General features: G+C 34.6%; 1 protein-coding gene across 5 annotated transcripts; it reads left to right on the forward strand.

The window, feature by feature from the left end:
• The first annotated feature begins 3,836 nt into the window (after positions 1 to 3,836).
• LOC109815601 (DNA topoisomerase 1 beta) lies at positions 3,837 to 21,802 on the forward strand. 5 transcript variants are annotated; one of them, XR_014427662.1, is made up of 17 exons: positions 3,837 to 4,120; positions 4,863 to 6,120; positions 6,294 to 6,488; positions 7,656 to 7,736; positions 10,865 to 10,924; positions 11,065 to 11,159; positions 11,264 to 11,420; positions 11,536 to 11,661; positions 17,963 to 18,043; positions 18,218 to 18,308; positions 18,386 to 18,519; positions 19,535 to 19,603; positions 19,712 to 19,801; positions 19,898 to 20,001; positions 20,257 to 20,425; positions 21,223 to 21,307; positions 21,470 to 21,802. XR_014427662.1 is itself a non-coding variant. In XM_083059391.1 (17 exons), the coding sequence occupies exons 2-16, from the start codon at positions 4,912 to 4,914 to the stop codon at positions 21,268 to 21,270; spliced, it is 2,667 nt and encodes an 888-aa protein (XP_082915517.1). In that variant the 5' UTR covers positions 3,837 to 4,120; positions 4,863 to 4,911; the 3' UTR covers positions 21,271 to 21,307; positions 21,470 to 21,802. The 5 variants fall into 5 exon arrangements, 4 of the variants coding, with proteins under 4 accessions (XP_082915517.1, XP_020235943.1, XP_029130653.1 ...); XM_083059391.1 differs by having other exon boundaries at positions 21,265 to 21,307; XM_020380354.3 differs by lacking the exon at positions 21,223 to 21,307 and having other exon boundaries at positions 3,840 to 4,120.
• Positions 21,803 to 21,840: the final 38 nt, after the last annotated feature.

Genomic DNA, 21,840 nt, shown 5'->3' on the forward strand with positions numbered 1-21,840 from the left:
CGCGAAGACTCCTTTTGAAGTTTGGTATGGCTATAAACCTTTTTAAAAAAAACTTTAAAGTATTTGGATGCTTGTGTTTTACTTATGTGCCACAGATTAAGAGAGACAAGCTTGAAAAAAAGGCTGATTAGTGAGAGTCCATTCCATTCCATTTATCAAATGTTTTGATTAGTGACGCTTGTGACCCCACCTAGGTGAGTTCAAAGTTCATAAAACATTAGTATTGGGGGGGGGGGTTTATCGAAGTAACGAGTTATTGTATTGGATAGAATAAAAGATATATACAAAAGATACAAGTTATATTTACAAAAGAGATGAGCATGAAGCTACAATTGGAATAGGATCTATTATGATGTTGGGCACGAAGTGTTGTCTCGGCAGTGTGTGTTGTGGTGATCACGAACTTGGGAAAATTACGGTGGTGACACCTATAAGGACATGGATGGCAAAATTGGTGTTTGTGTTAAGTGATTGCAAGAATAGAAATAATTATTTGAAGTTCTTCATATGTTTTTGCTTAGTATGGTACACTAGAGCTTAATTATACAGGTGTTGGGTAAGACATAATTGTTGTAACAAGTGTCAAAGTTGGGGAAAATGTTAATAAAGTAAAATTTGTACTAGGTCATGGTGACCTCCATAGGAAGTAACACCAGCTTATGAGTTAAGGACTTGATCTAGGTTATAGTAACCTACCTCCACATTAGTCGTCCCTAAGTTATCTAACCTCATTTTAATGTACAATTAGATGGGATAATCATTCAAATAAAAAAAATGAAAGAAAGTTCATTGCTTTATGCTTTTCTATTATAATTGGAGCCGTCAAGTTCTATCCTTTTATTAATTAAACCCAACTAAATTTTTATGTTCTGAGCCCATAATTTAAGCAATCCTAAGTATCTAACATATTGATACCTAACAATTTCCATAAAGTGGCGACAAAGGGTATAACTTGTTCAAATCTTTTTATTTTTCAATTTGATACGATCCATTTGTTCGTAGAGCTATTTACTTGATCGCAGACATTTTTGAAAAACCTCTAATAGAGGGACAAATAGACCATGGTGTCATCCAATGCAAGACCCATTATTTCACACACGAGAATACATGGAGTGGTATTTGGCCAATTCCATCTATTTTCTATTTGTGCCACGACTACTACAAGATCTAAGGACCCACCAACAGTGAAAGACTTCCACAACATTTAAAATCGGTGCGACTTCCATGTCGTCGTATGAAGAGACTCACTAGCATGTATCAAATCCTTCACACAACATCACATTATAAGCAAACATAATTGACAGAAGACATTCGTTTTGCAACAACTTCAAAGAATTTTTTTACAAACTTATTTGGAGTATATTTTAGAACTTCATTTTTAGCACAATCATATATACAATTTCTTTACCAACCAAATTTTGCTAATGAATCTGGTAGTTCTTTAGTTGCTTTCCAACAACCAGTCATTGATGATGATCCAAATCCTATTGAGCAGCAACCACCACGACGTAACCCACAAATGTCGCCCTCGTTGTGGAGCTGGGCACCATTACGGAGATTAAAAACCTTATGTAATTCACTCTATCTTAATATAATATTCACTTTGTCTTAATGTTATGAATTTTTATTTTTAATGCACTCTCTCTTTATGAATATAATATTTAAGTTATTAATATTATAAATTATTAAAATTATAAATTATTAATATTATAAATTATTAAAATTATACATTATTAAAACTACAACTTATTAAAATTCTAACTTATTAAAATTCTAACTTATTAAAATTATAATTTATTAAAATTCTAACTTATTAAAATTATAACTTATTAAAATTATAAATTATTAAATTATAAATTATAAAATAATAATAATAATAATTATTATTACTATTATTATAAATTATTAAAATTATAAATTATTAATATTATAAATTATTAAAATTATTAATTATTAATATTATAAATTATTAACATTATACATTATTAAAATTATAACTTATTAAAGTTATAAATTATTAAAATTATAACTTATTAAAATTATGACTTATTAAAATTATAACTTAATAAAATTATAAATCATTAATATTATAAAATTATTATTATTATTGTTATTATATATGAACTATAAAATTTTCTATACCATTAATTTTTTTTTTTATAAAATTAAATTATTTAAATAAAAAATAAACATAATACCTTATTTTATATACAGAATTTTTAAATAATAATAATAATATTTTATTTTAAAATTATGTAATGAATAAAATATAATTCTATATTTTTAAAAAATAAAGAAACAAGGCCAATTTTTAAAATTTAAATTATTAAAATTATAACATATTAAAATTATAAATTATTAAAAGTATAAATTATTAATATTATAACTTATTAAAATTTTAAATTATTAAAAATATAACTTATTAACTTTATAACTCATTAAAATTATAATTTGTTAAAATTATGAATTATTAAATTTATTGCTTCATAAAAGTATAAATTATTAATATTATAAATTTTTATAGGCTTAAATATGTTTTTAGTCCCTCAAATTTAGGATAAATTTATTTTTGATCCCTCAAATTTAAAATTGTTATTTTTAGTCCCTGTAATTTCAAAAAATCTTATTTTAGTCCTTATATTCAAATTTTGTTAAAAAATTTATCAAATATTATTGCATAAAATCTACCTATCGGTATTCCTATTAGTGAAAATATCACATTAAATCTGGTTAATATCGCATAACTGTCTTAATTAGTCACTTTCAAATATAATATTGGTAATCTAAGGGACTAAAACAAGAGTTTTGAAAATTACAAGGACTAAAAACAACCGTTTTAAATTTGAGGGACCAAAAATAAATTTACCTTAAATTTGAGAGATTAAAAACATATTTAAGCCATTTTTATATTTATAAATTATTTTATATATAAATTCATATAATTAATAAAACTGTTTTTGTGTAAAAAAAAAATAAACTTCTTGAAATTCGGTTCGGAAGCTACAGAAAACAAGTTTATTTGGGTAAATAATTATAGGGGAGGTTCAATTTTGAATTTTTTAAAAAAATATTATTACAGTAAAAAATTCTAGGAAATGAAGGATTATCTCTCTCTGTCTCCACATTTTGTTTTCTTCCATTTTGATTTTTGTTGTGTTAATAAACTACCTATGAGTAGTCCTCTTTGTCTATAGGTCTGGGCATAGCGTTGTATACCTATTAATGAATTAATTTCTTCTACTCTTGTGTGATTCTTATTCCATTTGATTTCTTTCTATTGCTTTATTGTGTTGAATGAATTGACAAGCATTTGACGTTATCGTAGGAGTTGGAAAGGATTAACAGCGTGTTTGGATATATGTTGAAAACGTAAAAAGTTTCCACGTTGAACATGATTTTTCACGTTTTCAACATATATCCAAACACGCTCTAAGAGGTGAACTCATAAAATCTTACATATATAAAGAAACTTAGGTGTAAACCATGACAATAAGTTAAACCTTAAGAAAACTAAACGAACTAACAAAGAACTTAAATGATCTAATTAAACATAACCACCATATCGTAACTATAAAATGATAATTGTTAGATAAACTAATTTATGAAATGCTATTATGATATTATCTTTTACACATTTCAAAAATTAGTTTCTGAAATACTGAAAAAACAAATGTCCAAAAATACGTTTCAAAAATTAATTTGTAGAAAAAAGTATTTTTTTTATAAAAAATACAAAAAAATAAAAATGGTATTGAGAAAGTAGAAGTTGGCCTGGAGTATAACAATGAGCTCATTGGAGAAAGTGTAAATGGCAGCAGAACATAGAAACTGAAATTAGAGCCAAAAATAAACAAAAAAAGAAAGAGAAAGTAGAAAGTAAGAACTAAGAAGGGTGAGAATGGAAATTAAATTTAATGATGTTAGATGATGATATCAGCAGATGCCAAGTCCGAAACTCTCTCTCAAGTATCAGCTCCTTAATCCTTAATGTTTTCGCTCCCATCCCGACCCAAATACCTGTCCTGTCCTGAGATTTTCTCACCCTAACTGGCAACTGCTCTTCTCTCTCCCAGCTACCTTCCCACTCTCTTCCATACCAAACTCTCTCACTTATTCACAGGTAATAATCCTAATCCCCTTTTCCTCTCCACATCTAATTCATCACTTTTTAATTCCTAGCTCAGCTGCTCCATTCCTCTATCTTACCCATATGATCGATTGCTATCTGATAGAATCTTAGTATTTTCTTCACATCTAATTAGTCACTTTGTTCTACTTAGTATTTTGTTATGTAAGAGGCAAGTATTGGTGTTTGGGCATTCTTGGTTCAGTTTAGCATCTTCTTCTTCACTCACCACATAATTCATAATGTGCTTTGTAATTCATTTTATATGCCAAAATTTTAAATTGATGATAGGATAGGTTTTCGTAACTTCAGTTGGCTTTAGAATGTAGCTAAGATACCAAAAGTTTAAATTCACCATCTTGAAACTGCATCAAGTTGCTTTTAACTTTTCTTGTAATTGTTGTGTAGAATTGATATTTCCGTGGTGTTGCCAATTGCCATTGAAGTTTGCTATGTAATTTTGGGGTTTGTTTTTGATAAATTTCTATAAAAACACTTATAGGAAGAAAACATGAAATATACTTCTCCATAAGCTAAAATTAGCTTATGTATAAGCTAATTTATCATAAGCTAATTTATCGAAGCTTTTTCACATAGCTTCTTCAAAAAATTACTAGTAAGCTTATCCATTAACTAAAACTAGCTTATCACATTAGTGTTTCTTGAGAAGTTTATTTAATAAGCTAGAGTAGTACTAGGGCTGGAACTTATAACTTCCTCCTTGTTTTCTCTCCAGAACATGGTGTGACATATATATATATGCCAACACATTCCATAGTTGAGTAATGGCTGTTAAGGCTTCTGGTAAATTAAACATGTCGTATGATTTTGATGATGATGAGCCAATAACTTTCAAAAGGAGCACACCAAAGAAAAATCTATTGCATTCAGAAGTCAGGAAGTCAAATGGCCAAAGTTCTAGTTTACAGAAGGGTCAGAAGTCAAATGTCCCATCCTCTAAAGTTTCCGCCATGAAATCTACTGTAGGTATCTCACAAGCATCAACTTCAAATCTCAAGACCTATCATGTGAAGTCGCCTTTAGCAAATTCAATGTCACCATCATTGAGCGTCAAAGAAAAGCCTATATCAGAACAGAAAATTCCCATTGATGGTAAGGAGAGAAAAAGTTCTATGAAACATCTTCCTAAAAACAATTGTGAAGACTCTATGGATGAGGATGATAATAAATCATTGGGTGCTAGGTTGAATGTGAACTCTAAAAATTCTAGCAAAGCAACCCATGTTGTTCCTAAGCGATCTTTTGAAGACTCTGATGACGACGACGATGATATCCCTTTGTCAGCAAGGTTATCGTGGAATTCTAATTTGGGAACATCTGTTAGTAACTCTGATGACGACGACGATGATATCCCTTTGTCAGCAAGGTTATCGTGGAATTCTAATTTGGGAACATCTGTTAGTAACTATGATGACTCTGATCAGAAGAAACCAATTTCAAAAGTTCAGAAAGGACCACAAGTTGGACCGAGGGTTGGTATTGAAAAGGAAAGGCCATCTACACTGTCTGTTAAGCGACCACTAGATAAGATCGATTCCTTACACTCTTCATTTAAGAAGGCAAGACTCTTAGATTCATCTTCATCAATCAATGCTAAACAAGTATCAGTGAAACCTGAGCCAAAGGTAGAGCATGATGATGATGATGATGATGATATTCCTCTCTCCCAAAGAATAAAGAAATCAGTGTCATCTGCAGATAAATCGTCTTCCTTGAAGAAGTTTACAAATGTCACTAAAGTTAATAGGGCTACTTCCCTATCTTTAAAGAAACGGCCCAAGAAGTTCAAAAAAACAGGAAAAAATTCAGAATATTCCAAATCTACTAAGCTTCTTCCTAGCTCTGGTGATGGACAGAAAAAATGGACTACATTGGTTCACAATGGTGTTATTTTCCCACCTCCATACCAGGCTCATAGGGTAAAGATGCTCTATAAGGGGAAGCCAGTGGTTTTGACTCCTGAGCAAGAGGAGGTGGGATTTTATCTCTGAAAAATGCTTTAATGATTTTGGGTGGCTATTAGCTCATGTTTATATTTTTGAGGAATTGAAGCCACTTAAGTATTCCTGGTTAACGGTTCTCATCTTATAAATTTTTCTTTTCTCCGAGTTTTTGACCATATTATGAATTTGAACATATATTGCAGGTTGCCACGATGTTTGCAGTCATGCGAGATACAGATTACATGCAGAAAGATAGATTCAAGGATAATTTTTGGAATGACTGGCGTAAGCTGCTAGGAAAAAATCATGTAATTCAGAATTTGAAAGATTGTGACTTCTCCCCAATCTATGATTGGTACCAAAGTGAAAAGGAGAAGAAGAAACAAATGAGTTCAGAAGTAAGTTGCGTTGTGTAATTTCATTTGACTGATAGAAATTAATATGTCAAAGCTTCTTTTACTTTTTAAAATAGATATTAGTTTTTTTTTCCAGTTTCACATGCATATATTTATTGATTGATTTTATCTGCTTTAGTTCTGTACTATCCAAATCATGCTTGTTGAACTCATAGATCCTACTTAGGATTGGATAGAGAATGTAGACGTGTAACACAAGATGGCCAAGATATCTTATAATTACAACTAACATTAATAAATTCATTTAAAATTCAAAATGGCAAACAGCGAAAAGGAGTGTTATATAATTCTAAGATTTTCTGTGTTTATTTTAGATAGCATTATATCCTTACACAAAAATACCCGGAAATGGATGGAAGAAAGGCAATACCCAGAAATAGAAGGGACCCAAAGCAGGGGTAGTTGCATCAGGACCCAATCTTTGCAGGTCCCAGCACCCAAGTCACTGCTCTGAAGTCCAGATATTCAGTTGCCAGTTGCAAAACCTAAGTCAATGCTCATCACAGTTTGTATCAGCCTTGAGCAATGATATTTTGTTTGGTTAATTTCCATTTCCCTCTAGACTGGTAGACAAAGGGTTAATCTTTTTTGGATTTTATTCTCGGTTTGGGCTGGATTATTCTTGGATTTGGTGCATCAGCCGGAATCTATGGATTTCACAATCCCATCAAATTTATGATCCAGCATGCAATCCTACTACAATCCCATTAAAATGAGTTCTGCGCTGATATCAGTGTCATTCAGATCTGCAACACATAGAATAATACGTTCTACAATCTGTTTCATGATTCTGACAACTATGGTCCACTGCATACTATTGGTCATAGTACATATTTTTTTGGTCTTACAAGCATTATTGTTATAGGTTAATTTTTTTACAATCTATTGGAAAGGAGCAGAAATGAAACTCGGCCTATTCATAAAATAAAGGTCATGGTTAATCTTATACAAGTTATATTTCCTTGCGAAGCTTTTGATTTTTAGTGTTTCTTTCTGGGATATGCTTTGTATAATATAACTATATAATTGTATATATATTGCATATATGCTAGTTTTGTGATGTTTTTAATTAGTTTACCTGAGATGTTATAGTTAGTGTCTTTTATTGTGCTAGCAAGTGTTGACCTTTTTAGTCTTCTTTTCATGCAGGAGAAGAAGGCCTTGAAGGAGGAGAAAATGAAACAAGAGGAAAAATACATGTGGGCTATTGTTGATGGAGTTAAAGAGAAGGTTTAATCCTCTCTCTCTCTCTCTCTCTCTCGGTGTGCCCAACTAAAACCCCTTTGAATCTCTCTTAAAAACAATGTTATCTGGTTTCTGTCTTAGAATTTGTCCAGAGAGTTTATGACCATCTGTGATCCCGCCATTATATTTTGTGAATGGAAAGATATTACTTCACCTAATCTTGATTTATCCTTTTCATGAATTAATTAGGAGTTAGTATTACAAAGTTGGATGTTCACTTGCCCTTTATCTCTATCATAATTTGATGCTAACTGAAATTTGAAGTGATTAATACTGACCAGAGGAGCTGCAGTCATTGTACTGTCGCAACTAGTAGTGTATAGTTATTATTCATTTACTTTTTCTTGTTAATATAAGGGACTATTTGGTTTGTGAAAATGTTTTTTGTTTTCACTTTTCTGTTTGCAAAAATTTGTATAAGAAACAATTGTATTCATTGTTTCATATACAAAAAAAAAAAAAACAAAATGAACACAATGCTACATTTTTGTGATTATAAATGAAAACAAGAAATGAAAAAGGAAAACATTTTCTCAAAATAAAGAGGCCCTAAAATTTCCGATTCAGTTGTATATTGCATAACAATTTGCTTAATTGTTGACATTGAAGTTTTTAAGAAATGACAAAACAAAATCATTCCTTGTGCTCCCCGTTGAGTCTTTTCATTATAGTTCTTGAACGTATCTATATATAAATGAAGTTGGGAGTTTGATACTGTTAGATATAAAACCATTCATGAGCCTTGACCTAACAGATTAAGCATTTGCGAGAGTTGGTTCAATAGAGATTCACATCAAGGAAGATTAGAATTGCAGATTATCAAGTGATTATATTTGTGTTGTAAATAGGAGTATCATAGGAGATTTGATATTATTTTATAATCTTTTCTTATTTCCTTTATTTTTGTTTATTTTCATAGTTATCTGTTTTAGGAACAAATGTATCTATGTAATAGGGTAATAGAAAAATGTAATTAGTAAGAAACAAATTAATAGAATCCTCTCTTTCAATTATTTGGTTCAATAAAATTCTTAATGTAGGAAGGACAGTGGAATTTTAATTTTGTTTTTTTTGTAGGGCAGGGGAGCGGTTCTAGATGAGGGGTTTCTAACATGAGCTTGGGATAACAACAGTAAAGTTTATAGGCACCAAATAGAAAAATTGTCAAACTTGAGAGTTTACATAAACTTGTGGTGCGATCATAGATTTAACTTGTGAACTTGTAAGAGCTGACCTAATTAAAATAGAACATTGCTAGTCCAAAATTGGTGGACTTTATGTGTTAGGAACAAATAGAACATCACAAACTCAAAATGATGTACAGAATGTTGGAAAGCTGCATTAAGCGAGTGACCCCTAGCCCACTTTAGTTGTAGCCTCAAGGGTGGTGGTTCAGTCCCAATTTGATTATAGATATGACTTAAATAAAGTTTATAAAACTCAGTCCTCACCTTACTAGTTAGTTTTTTGGAGTTGATTTAGACCATAAAATCCAAATTCTAAGATCATCCATTGTTAGGTCACCTCACCTGCATTTGCTACGCTCTAAGCTGGTAGCTCTAGGTGTGAGAGGGAGTGTTGGAAAGTCTCCTTAGTTGCAACATCTTTGAGGGTTGCTTTAATTGCAGTCTCAAGGGTGGTGGTTTAGTTTCATATTGACTAAAGAAATGGCTTAAATAAAGCTTATAAAACTTGGGCAATCCATACCTTATAAACTAGTTTTGAAGGGTTGAGTTAGATCCTAAGATTAAATTCTAAGGCAAGTAATAACATGCTGGAAGAAAATGGTGAATGATAGAATAATGCACCATTGTGGTGTGGTCTCATTATGAACTTCTAGAATGGCGTAAGGTTGGGTCCATTGGAGTCAGCGAGGATGAGTTGGAGGCAGGGAGGGGTTCTTTGGAGGCATGAATATCCATTGCACTATGGAAAATTGCAGTGAGGGCCCCAACATCCATCTAAAATGCCAGTTCTGCACAATTTCTGCATCACTGAGAAGGGAGCGGTATGCTCCATAATTCTTAATCTAATCATTGATTTAAAAGGAAGTTATAGCTGCTTAAATAGAGCCATGAATTATCTGACAAGCATGAGGTAGAAATAGAACTAATAAGATAGGATTTTGTGCCTTCTAATCTATTGAGAAACAATTAGACATCAAAGTAAGACTCTAAAGCATCTAAAGAACAACCCAAGCCCACTAGCAACCCACCAAAAGAAAACAAATATATGGTGAAAAATAATAAAATACCCCTAAACTTGGTGTTGTACAGTCCACTCATAAGTTCCTAACAACTTCTAGGGAAGGTTATAAAAGAATACAAAAATTTCTGACATCAGAGCTAAGCTAAAATACTAAGGTGATTTGTTCTCTAAGCTTATGCTGTCTTGCTGCTATTGGGTTCTTGCATCAATACCATATTATGTCGGCTTAAACTTTTGTTTCTTTTTATGGTAATCAAGTACAATGCGGGCTAATGAAACTTACCTCTTTAAGAAGACAAAATAATAGATAAATTTCCACAAGGGTCAGGGCAAGAGAGTGAGATGAGTAACACACACTTAGGGCTTGGTTGTTTTGACCAAAAGTCAATTCCCCACACCGTACCCACTATCAAATGTATATTTTGTGGTTGAGATTAATTTGGATACATACCTCAATTATATTTAAAGGCACAAAATCAATTCTATGCAACTTTTTGAAAAATGTGAGTCTTATATAAAAATACTTTTTTCTTTTGGCTTTGATCAATTTTGTTGGTTGGATGAAGGAAATAAGATTTTGTGGTGTTGTGCTGTCTTATTTGGTTTATTTTGTTACTGCACAATGCTGTGTATTGTCAACATAAAGTCTTCTACAGTCACAGTTATGCTACTATGGGCTATAAAAGTGTTTTTGTATTCATTATTGTTTCTAGAAAATGGTTGCTTTAAAGGGGTTATATGTTCATGATAATTTACATTTTAACTAGTGTCGTATTTAATATCGGGATCTTTCTCTATTCAAGCTTTTACTTTTGAATATCCTAAATAATGCAAATTATTAATTTAAAGTTATTCTTTGGGAAACATTTTAATTTTATGACTGATATCCCTTAAATCTCTTTTAGGTGGGGAATTTCAGAGTTGAGCCACCAGGATTGTTCAGAGGCCGTGGAGAGCATCCCAAGGTTGTTATGATGCTTGTCACAGGAAATAGAAACATATAGACTAATTTTAGATATAATGGTTTTAATACACTGTGGGTGCATCTTAAGAACTTTGACAGGTGTTATTATCTTCTACTTATTGACTTCAATTTATGTTATAGATGGGCAAGTTGAAAAGACGCATCCATCCACATGATATCACAATTAATATTGGGAAGGATGCACCACTTCCTGAATGTCCTATTCCTGGTGAAAGGTATGATATTTTTTCCAATTGCCTTGGAGAAAAATTCTAAAAGGCAAAATTGAAAGTCAATTTTATAATTTTTTTACCATGATTGGATTGTGTAACCTTGGCAGATGGAAGGAGATAAGACATGACAAAACAGTTACTTGGTTAGCCTTCTGGAATGATCCAATCAATCCTAAATTATTCAAATATGTGTTTCTGGCAGCTAGTAGTTCCTTGAAGGGGCAAAGCGACAAGGAAAAATATGAGAAAGCCAGGATGTTGAAGGTACTTTCATGCTATGTTTATCAGCTTTTATGAATTCTGTATTTTCACATTATATTTTTATGATATATAAAAGAGCCAGTTAATTTATACTTTACATCTTGAAACCTGGGTGCAGGGTTATGTAGGGAACATTAGGGCTGCATACACACAAGATTTTACTAGCAAAGATATTTCAAAGAAGCAAATAGCTGTTGCTACGTATCTTATTGACAAATTAGCTTTGAGGGCTGGCAATGAGAAGGTATGATTTCTGCAAATATACTAGCTTGGACTTGTTTATGCTAACCAAGGTTGTCAAACTCGAGAGTCTACACAAACTCGTGGAGCTCTCGTAGACTCGACTCGTAGACTCGTAAGAGTCTACCTAATAGTAAAAGATATTAAAAAACATAAACACACACAATATGATATCACTATTTTAACATTCTAAGTCTGAAATAAGTCAAATAACAACAATAAAATGTCATAATACAAATCTTAACCATACATGAACAACCAAAAGTCGAAAACACATAAGTCCACAAATCAAAAACATAAAACAAGATCTAAATTTATCAATCAAACTCCAATCCTCCAACAAATTCATGTGCATCATCATCATCTTCATTTTCTTCAACCTCATCCTCTTCATTTGATGATAAGGGTACTTGAAGACTTTGAGCCACCACCGGTTTCAGACATCTTGCAATTATAGGAGTAAGAGACTAAGTATGTAAATTGTGAATAACACCAACAAACCAAAAAATCAAAAAATGTTAAGAGTCAGAACTGAGAACTAACACTCACGATGACACTGGAAGCTGCAATGAGGCATTCGTATGCGGCAGAAGATGCGGCGGAGGGAGAGAAAACAGACTCGCGTCCTTCCCAGACGCACGTTCGTATGCGGTGGCGTTCGATTGCGGCACCGTTCGTAGCGGCGGAGACGTGCGTTTGCAGCGGCGGAGATGCGCGTTCGTAGCGGCGGAGACGCGCGTTCGTAGCGGCGGAGACGTGCATTCGCAGCGGCGGAGACGCGCGTTCGTAGCGGCGGAGATGCGCGTTCGTTGAGGCGGAGCTGCGCGTTTGTTGCTGCGGAGATGGGTGTTCCAATGGTGGGGAGGGAGACTCAAAAACGTGAGAATGGTGGAGGAAGCTCGCGCGCAGGGAAAATGGTTTTCTCACACTTGAATATGAATAATTTCTTATTATCGAATCTGAATAGGTACAATAAAATAAATAGGCAGAAAACATAATCAATCCCTAAAGTTTAGGGATTTAGATAAAACTAACTAAAGAGAAGATAAACTAGTATATCTAAACTATATCTTATAGAATTATCTTAACACTCCCCCTCAAGCTGGAGCATATATATCATATGCATCTAGCTTGTTACATATATATGTTATCCTAGGACCACGTAAAGATTTAGTAAAGATATCTGCAAGTTGATCCTTGGAGCAAACTGAGGAGGTCTTGATGATACCGGAGAGGATCTTTTCTCTGATGAAATGGCAGTCAACCTCTATATGCTTTGTTCTCTCATGAAAAACTGGATTAGAGGAGAGGTATAAAGCTGTCTGGTTATCACAAACTAGTTCCATATGACCAACCTTGCAAAACTGCAACTCTTGAATTAAGAATTTTAGCCATAAGAGCTCACATGTGGTGTGAGCCATAGCACGATATTCTGTTTCTGTACTTGATCGTGCAACAACACTTTGCTTTTTACTCTTCCATGAGACAAGATTACCACCCATGAAGACACAATAGCCTGATGTTGACCGCCTATCACTTGCATCACCTGCCCAATCTGCATCTGAATACCCAACAATGTTTGTATGTCCTCTATCATTGTAAACAAGTCCTTTTCCTGGTGATCTTTTGATGTATCTAAGGATTCGAACAACTGCAAGCCAATGACTCTCACAGGGAGAGTTAAGAAATTGACTTACAACGCTGACAGGAAAGGATATATCAGGTCTGGTCATGGTGAGATAATTCAATTTGCCCACTAATCTCCGATATCTCCCTGGGTCAGGATAAGGCTCCCCCTGATTAGGCATAAGCTTCACATTAGGATCCATGGGAGTGTCAACTGGCTTACAATCTGTAAGTCCGGTCTCTTCTAGAATATCAAGGGCATATTTTCTCTGAGAAATAGCAATACCGGACTTTGACTGAGCGACCTCAATCCCGAGGAAATAACGTAGGGGACCTAAATCCTTAGTTTGAAAGTGTTTAAATAAGTGTTGCTTCAGTGCCTTGATGCCCTCCTGATCATCACCTGTAATCACAATATCATCTACATAAACAACAAGATAGATAAATCTATGTGTCGATGAGCGTCTAAAGAAAACAGAGTGGTCTGTCTCGCAGCGGATCATTCCAAATTCCTGTATAACTTTGCTAAACCGACCAAACCAAGCACGAGGTGATTGTTTGAGGCCATACAAGGACTTTTGTAATTTACATACAAGACCAGACCCCCCTTGAGCAACAAACCCAGGAGGTTGATCCATATAAATCTCCTCCTCCAAATCACCATGTAAGAAGGCATTTTTGATGTCTAATTGAAACAAAGGCCAATGCCTCATAGCAGCCATAGCTAAGAAGAGACGAACTAAGGCCATCTTCGCAACTGGAGAGAAGGTGTCGCTGTAATCCAAACCATATACTTGCGTGTATCCCTTAGCCACAAGACGAGCTTTCAATCTATCCACCTGTCCATCAGGGCCCACTTTAACATTAAATACCCACTGACAACCAACAACAGATTTTCCAGGCGGAGGTGGGACAAGTACCCAAGTGTGATTGAAGTCTAAAGCTGTCATCTCATCAATCATTGCTTGACGCCATCCTGGATGGGTTAAGGCCTCCTGTACAGTCTTGGGAATGGTAATAGAGGAAATAGCAGAGACAAAAACATAATAGGTAGGAGACAAACGATGATATGAAAGAAAGTTATAAATAGGATGAGGATTACAAGTAGAACGACTACCTTTACGAAGAGCAATGGGCAAGTCAACTGAGGTAGGTGGGGCCGGAGTAGGTGAGGAGACTGAAGCAGGAGTAGAATCACATGGCTCAATTGAAGAATCATTGGGAGGAACAACAGTATGTGATTGACGCTCATAAGTTATCCCAAATCGGTGTAGAGGATGGTCAGACTCTGGTAGTGCGGGAGGATCTGGTGCTTCTAAAGTAGCAGGTGTGGTAGGAGACACACTATGATCAAAATGAGGAATAGGCAATACCTAAGAGAGGAGATCTGAGTCAACCGGAGAAACATCTGTGGCAATAAAATATGGTGTATCTTCAAAGAAAGTGACATCTGCACTGGTGTAAAATCGATGCGTAGCAGGAGAGTAACAACGATACCCCTTTTGAACACGAGAGTATCCTAAGAAAACACATTTGATGGCCCGAGCAGACAACTTAGCACGTCCTGAGAAAAGATCATGGACAAAACAGGTACAACCAAAGACACGAGGATGAACAGAATAAAGGGGATCCAATGGGTACAATAGGGAATGAGGTACTTGATCATTCAAGACAGACGATGGCATTCGATTTATTAAATACCCTGCAGTGAGGACAGCATCGGCCCACAACTTTGGGGGTGCATTGGCATTCAATAAAAGAGTACGAGCAGTGTCCACAATATGTCTATGTTTTCGCTCAGCTACACCATTTTGTTGAGGTGTATGAGGGCAACTAGATTGATGTAGAATGCCATGGGAAGCCATAAATGATTTGAAGCAATCTGAAAAATATTCTTTAGCATTATCACTTCGTAAAATCCGAATTACTTTGCCAAATTGAGTTTTGATCTCCGAATAGAAACTTAGGAAAATATTGAATAACTCAGAACGATTTTTCATTAAAAATATCCAAGTACATCTAGAAAAATCATCAATAAAGGTGACGTAATACCTATGTCCTAAAAGAGAAGGAACGCGACTAGGACCCCAAACATCAGAATGAATAACATCAAAAGGAGACATAGCTCGACTATTAATACTATTAGGAAAAGAAGCTCTAACATGCTTCCCTAATTGACACGACTCACACTCTAAGGACTCCAACCGTGAGAGATGAGGTACCATTTTCCTTAATTTATTCAAGCTTGGATGACCCAAGCGACGATGAATTAAACCAGGAGACTCAATAGATGCACATATGGTAGAGGTAGAAGGCTGAAGGTAGTAGAGACCATGTGATTCAGATCCGGCTCCAATCGTCTGTCCCGTACTCCGGTCCTGTATCAAGAAAGAATCAGAAGTGAAGGTTATGACACAGTTTAGTGACCGAGTCAACTTACTTATAGAAATCAAATTAAAGGGACATCCAGGAACTAGTAAAACAGATTTTAATGGTAGTGATGGGAGAGGTGATATTTGACCAATACCAGTGGCTTGGACTTTTGACCCATCTGCAAGAGTGATATGGTGTGGAGTTCTAGGTGATGATAGGTTAGGGAAAAGGGAGACATTACCAGTTAGGTGATCAGAAGCACCGGAGTCCAAAACCCAAGGTCCAATAGACGTAGAATGAGAGAGACAGACTGTAGAATTACCAGTATGAGCAACAGTGATGGAAGAAGAGGCCTGTTTAGTTGCCTTGAATTGAAGATACTCTTGGTAATCATCGGTAGATAATGTGATTGGATGATTGCCCTCCGGTTCAATCTTGAGCTCTGGAGCTGAAGTTGGAGATTGAGCCACATTAGCTGTCTTGCTTGGAAAGCCATGCAAGGAATAACACCTATCTCGTGTATGTCCATCTCTCTGACAGTAGGTACAATGGAGGTTTCCTCTACCCCCTTTACCGCGACCACGACCTCGACCACGCCCTCGACTTCCACGGTCAGCTGTGCTAGAGATAAAAGCAGAGGACTCAAATTCTATGTGAGGATCTGCCTCTGGTGAAGGGACCCGAATCAATCGATCTATGAGTTCTTCTACTGTAGGAATGACAGGATTTGTCAAGATTTGATCTCGAACAGATCCGTAATCTTTGTGGAGTCCTTGAAGGATAAACACCATGAACATATTATCAAGTTTGTTTATTATTTGTTGAGGATCATCACTAACCAACATTAGCTTGAGCTCATCAATAGTGGATTGAGCACGATTCAAATACGTTGGCAAATCATTATCAACCATACGAAGAGTTGCCAGACCATGAACAGACTCGTATATTCTTTGGATATCATTGGCATAGACATTTCGAGCCTTCTTCCAAATATCATAGCATGTCTTGTACGGACGAAAATGCACCATTAATTTAGGCTCAATGGACTGCCACAATAGAGATACAAGTTGATAATCTGTCCGTTGCCATTCATCTCTCACCTCTTTATCAACTTCAGACGCCCTTTTAGTAAGATGATCATAAAGACCCTGACCTAAAAACCACATTTCAACCGCAATTGACCAATCCAAATAATTTTTACCATTAAGCTTTTCAGATGTAATAGTAGGTGATCCAGAAAAGGCAAAGGAGACCAGCCCCCTTTTGGAAGATTCAATTTTTGGGTTCTCCTTGGGAATCTCTGCCATGAGGAGAAAAAGAAGAAAAACACCAAACAATCAACCACGAACAGAAACCAAACAGCCACAGAACTTCAAGACAGCAACCAAACAACACCAAACGACCACGAAACTCCGAGGCCGCAACCAAACGACCTCCAACAGACCACCTAGAGTGTGACCCACTACCTGAAAAGGGTCAAAACGAGAAGAGGGAGGGCCGACGAGTCCAACGGAAGAAACTGCGTCGCAAACGGAGGCTAGTAGGGCGGCGCGTGAAGCCCACGCGCCGGCGAGCTTCCTCAACGAGAACCGCGCGTGGGAGCGCGTGAGGCGGCGGATGACGGTGGATCGCGACGGAGAGGTCGATCGGCGACCTCTGAGTGTGCAGGCGGTGTCAACTCCGGCAGCCGCAGACAAAATTCGAAAACCCTAGAAACCCTAAATGTTGGCGGCTGGATTAGGGTTCCTGGACCAGAGTGCTCTGGTACCAACTTGAATATGAATAATTTCTTATTATCGAATCTGAATAGGTACAATAAAATAAATAGGCAGAAAACATAATCAATCCCTAAAGTTTAGGGATTTAGATAAAACTAACTAAAGAGAAGATAAACTAGTATATCTAAACTATATCTTATAGAATTATCTTAACACTCACTAACTAACTAACCCTAGGCAAAAACGACGTTGTTTTGGGCCATTTAGGGGTCAAAAAAAAAACGTAACCAGACTCGTGGACTCGGGCTCAGACTCGCGATTCTGACCGAGTCTACCCGAGTCTACCCGAGTCTACCCAAAAACGAGTCTATTCGCGAGTCAACTCGTTTTGCTACCCTGGACTCGTTGACTCGTACGAGTTTACGAGTTGACTCGCGAGTTTGACAACCATGTATTTTACTCGTTGAAGTTGATGAAAGGACTCAGTTCAGATATGTACTTTTGCAATTGTTTCTCATTGCCTTTAATGTCAGCCAATTGCTTTGGCTTTTACTCATTATGTATAGTTTCTCATTTACATTTTCTCAGGACGATGATGAAGCTGATACAGTTGGTTGTTGTACATTAAAAGTGGAGAATGTTACTGCAGAAGCCCCTAACAAGCTGAGGGTATTCAGGCTTATAATATTCTCTACATTTTCTCTCAATTTTTGGTTGGGTGTGATGAATTGCAGTTCCTTGTGTGTGTGTATTTAAGTTCAGTTATCCCTGGCTTAAATTGTTGGGGTTGGCTGCTAATACTTTTGGAAAATAATGATATGTTTCCTTTCTGGTTTAATGCAGTTTAACTTCCTTGGTAAAGACTCTATCAAGTATGAAAATACCGTTGAAGTAGAGCTTCCTGTTTATAATGCAATTTTGAAGTTCCAAAAGAGTGAGAAACTGGTTCTCATTTTTTATATATTGCTACGAGACAAAGGCCATTACGTATTTATTTTTCTTAATTGCCAGATAAACGCCCTGGTGATGATCTTTTTGACATGCTGGATACAAGTAAATTAAATGCTCATCTGAAGGAACTTATGCCTGGCCTGACAGCAAAAGTTTTTCGAACATTCAACGCATCTATAACTTTAGATAATATGGTAAAAAGTGCCTTGACATTAAGTTCTGCCTTGTATTATATGAAAACAATAGATTATTCTGTTCTCTGCTATGCTTTTACATGTGCTCAGTTTATTCTTTTGTCATTGTATGTATGTGACAGTGAAGTTAGTTACCCCTTTGTCCCCAGAAATCAGATTAGGAGAGTATCTTCTTAGAGTGAAGTTTTAGGATTGAAAATTTGTTCACAATATTTTTAATCGAACTCTTGTAGCCATACACTTCCTTTTTTCTTACAAAAATTTGCACCAAGATTCCCTTTGGATCTGTACAGGGTCATGTTAAAAATTTTCTACACAATTTATGAACATATTAATTGCTTTGCACTTCTAATAGCACATTTATTTTGTGAGACACTGTTCTTACTGTCACTTGTTATCCACGGTCAAAATGCTTTTAAATCTCCAAGTAATATAGACACGTGCTGAAAATATATTGTTAGCAAATTAAGTTAAATATCTGATGTGATTAATTTTATAAAAGAATATTATGATTTGTATAATGGTTTACCTTTATTGCCTTTAGAATAAACCCTCAATATGGTACTCGAAAGATTAGGGTTTCGCCATGATAGTCCTCTAGAGATTTCTGTTAACAAATAAGTGCATGATTGTCCTTTATTGCTTATTTTTTCTGTTCGTTGAGGGACTTTTCGAAAGATAAGTGACTATTTCATCAGAATTAAGCTTTACCAAAAATGGGACAAGTCTTTCAAATATTAAGGTACCAACATAATCATCCAATGATTTTTTTTCATGAAATTCATTACTTAAAGATACAAAATTGTCGCCGAATTTATCTTTTGGTTGGACTAATTTGATGCCAATTTTGTGTTTTTGAAATTTGTAGTACTAATTTAATTGAAAAAAAAATAAAAAATCTTTGCAGGCTGGTATCCCAATATTGGGGGATGAAAGTCAGGGTTATTTTAGCTTTTATTGTGCCATGTAATTGTAGACTTGTATATTTAATTTTCCTGGAATAATGTGACAACAGTTGAACAAGGAAACTAAAGATGGAGATGTTGCAGAAAAGATTGTTGTTTATCAGAATGCAAACAAACAGGTAATTGACTAAAAAATTCCTTTTTAATGCCATGTTATCAATGATAATGCATCAATGTATTTTACCTGTTTGCGTTTAAGTTGAATTGTTGTGTTTTTTCCACAACAGGTTGCTATCATTTGTAATCATCAACGTAGTGTTTCAAAATCTCACACTGCACAGATGTCAAGATTGAATGAAAAGATTGATGAGCTTCAGGTAACGAGAATACTTGAAATTTGGGAACCTGGGCGTGGATGAATTTCTTGTCATAGATTCTTATATAACTGGCGTTGATTTACTCGTTAACTGTAGGCCATTTTGAAGGAGCTGAAAACAGATTTGGACAGGGCAAGGAAGGGAAAGCCCCCTCTAAAGGGTTCGGATGGAAAGATAAAAAGAAACTTAAATCCTGAAGCGTAATACAATTATCTCAACATCTTTATGCATTATATATACTAGTAGGGAAGTGAGTGATTTTTTTATTTACTATGGAGAGTGAGAAGATTTTAAAATTTTAATAGTGTGTAGAGGGGTAAAAGTGTCCCATGAAAATGGAAATCAAAAAGTAGTTACTACATGTATTCCTTTTATAATATGTATGTATATGTTTATATGTAGAGATGTATAGATTATAAAATGTGATGTATGATAGTGAATTACATAATCTACAGACTGGAGAAAAAGATAGCTCAAACCAATGCAAAAATTGAGAAAATACAACGTGACATGAAGACAAAAGAAGATCTTAAAACGGTGGCATTGAGCACCTCCAAGGTAAACTACCTTGACCCCAGGATAACAGTTGCCTGGTGCAAGCGGCACGAGGTTCCTATTGAAAAGGTGTGGACTGTTTCTCTATTTATATTATGTGAGTTATCAATGTTGGATAAGAGTAGAGACGGAATGTATCTATTTACTCTAAGAATAAGTCTACCTATACTTTATTCAATAACTTATGTTCTATATCAAATTTTAATAATTCAACTATTAAACTAAAAATTTTATATGCATAAATCATGTTTGCAAATTTTTAAAAAATTTGATAATTATTTGATATTTTATTTCATTAATTTAAATTGATAGATAATCATAAAAACAGTTTATATATTGACTTAAATTAACTAAATAGAATATCAAATAATTTTTAAATTTTTAAAAAATTTACAAACTTGATCTATGTATTAAGAATTTATAATTTTAGAATCGGTAAAATTTGATGTAGAACATGAGTTATTAAGTGGAGTAATTCTTAATAGACTTACTCTTAAAGTATGTAAATTTCTTCTCATTATTGTATGTATATAAAATAACAACCAAGCTTCTGTTGGAGAGCATTATTTGTGTGCTTACCGTTAGAAACAGTAATTAGAAAAATTAAGAGTTGTTATTGTATGCTATGAAATTTGGGACATTATTGTGGTGTAACAACCAAACATTTGAAGGGTTATTGTTATTATGGCAACTTAATGTATTAATAGAAAGTCATATAATAGTTAAAGTTTACTCAACTATAATTAGATTATCAATTCATGTAGTTGTAGTGAGGAAAACAATATAATTTCTTCACAATTTCATTTTTTCCTTTCTAATTTTTTTTCTAACACTTATTAGCCTAAAGCAATGTTGCTTCTCACCAGGATCTAAATATCTTTGTTCATTGCTGAACTGTTGCACTGTAGGTGTAAGTTATTTTGGTTTTTGGTGTACAATAACGACACTAAGGTGTGAACCTAGAATCTCATGTTGACTATTTCAAATTCTCCAACATAGGTGTCTACTACGTATTCGTTTTTGCCTGTGTCAAACTGACTTAGCTCTGATGTTTATGACTAACCTTTTCTCATTTGTCACTAACCATTACCACTTAATGTCTGAAATACTCAGATTTTCAACAAATCTCTGCTGGCAAAATTTGCTTGGGCAATGGATGTGGATCCTGACTTCAGATTCTGACTCTCTGAGATCTATGGAATGGAGTGGAGGCATGCAACTGTGGGAAAAAAACGTATAATTTTTTTACTCATTTCTTTTCCATGAAATAAATTTGTTCATTTTTCCCTTTGTTGTTTAGTCCTGCGGAAATTAATGTTCTCACATCTGATCTAATTATGGGGTGAGTTACTCCCTTTCTCCATTGACTTTAAACTATTCATATTTGTGAGTTAATGCGATACCCGGTGGTAAATGTGGAAAATGAGGCAAAGTTTTGTAGTTTCATTCTTGATTATTTTGTTTTATTTGTTATGTGTGATTTT

Source organism: Cajanus cajan, chromosome 7 (genome assembly GCF_000230855.2).
Source record: "Cajanus cajan strain Asha chromosome 7, NIPB_CcT2T_4, whole genome shotgun sequence".
In the NCBI taxonomy this organism is placed as follows: Eukaryota; Viridiplantae; Streptophyta; class Magnoliopsida; order Fabales; family Fabaceae; genus Cajanus; species Cajanus cajan.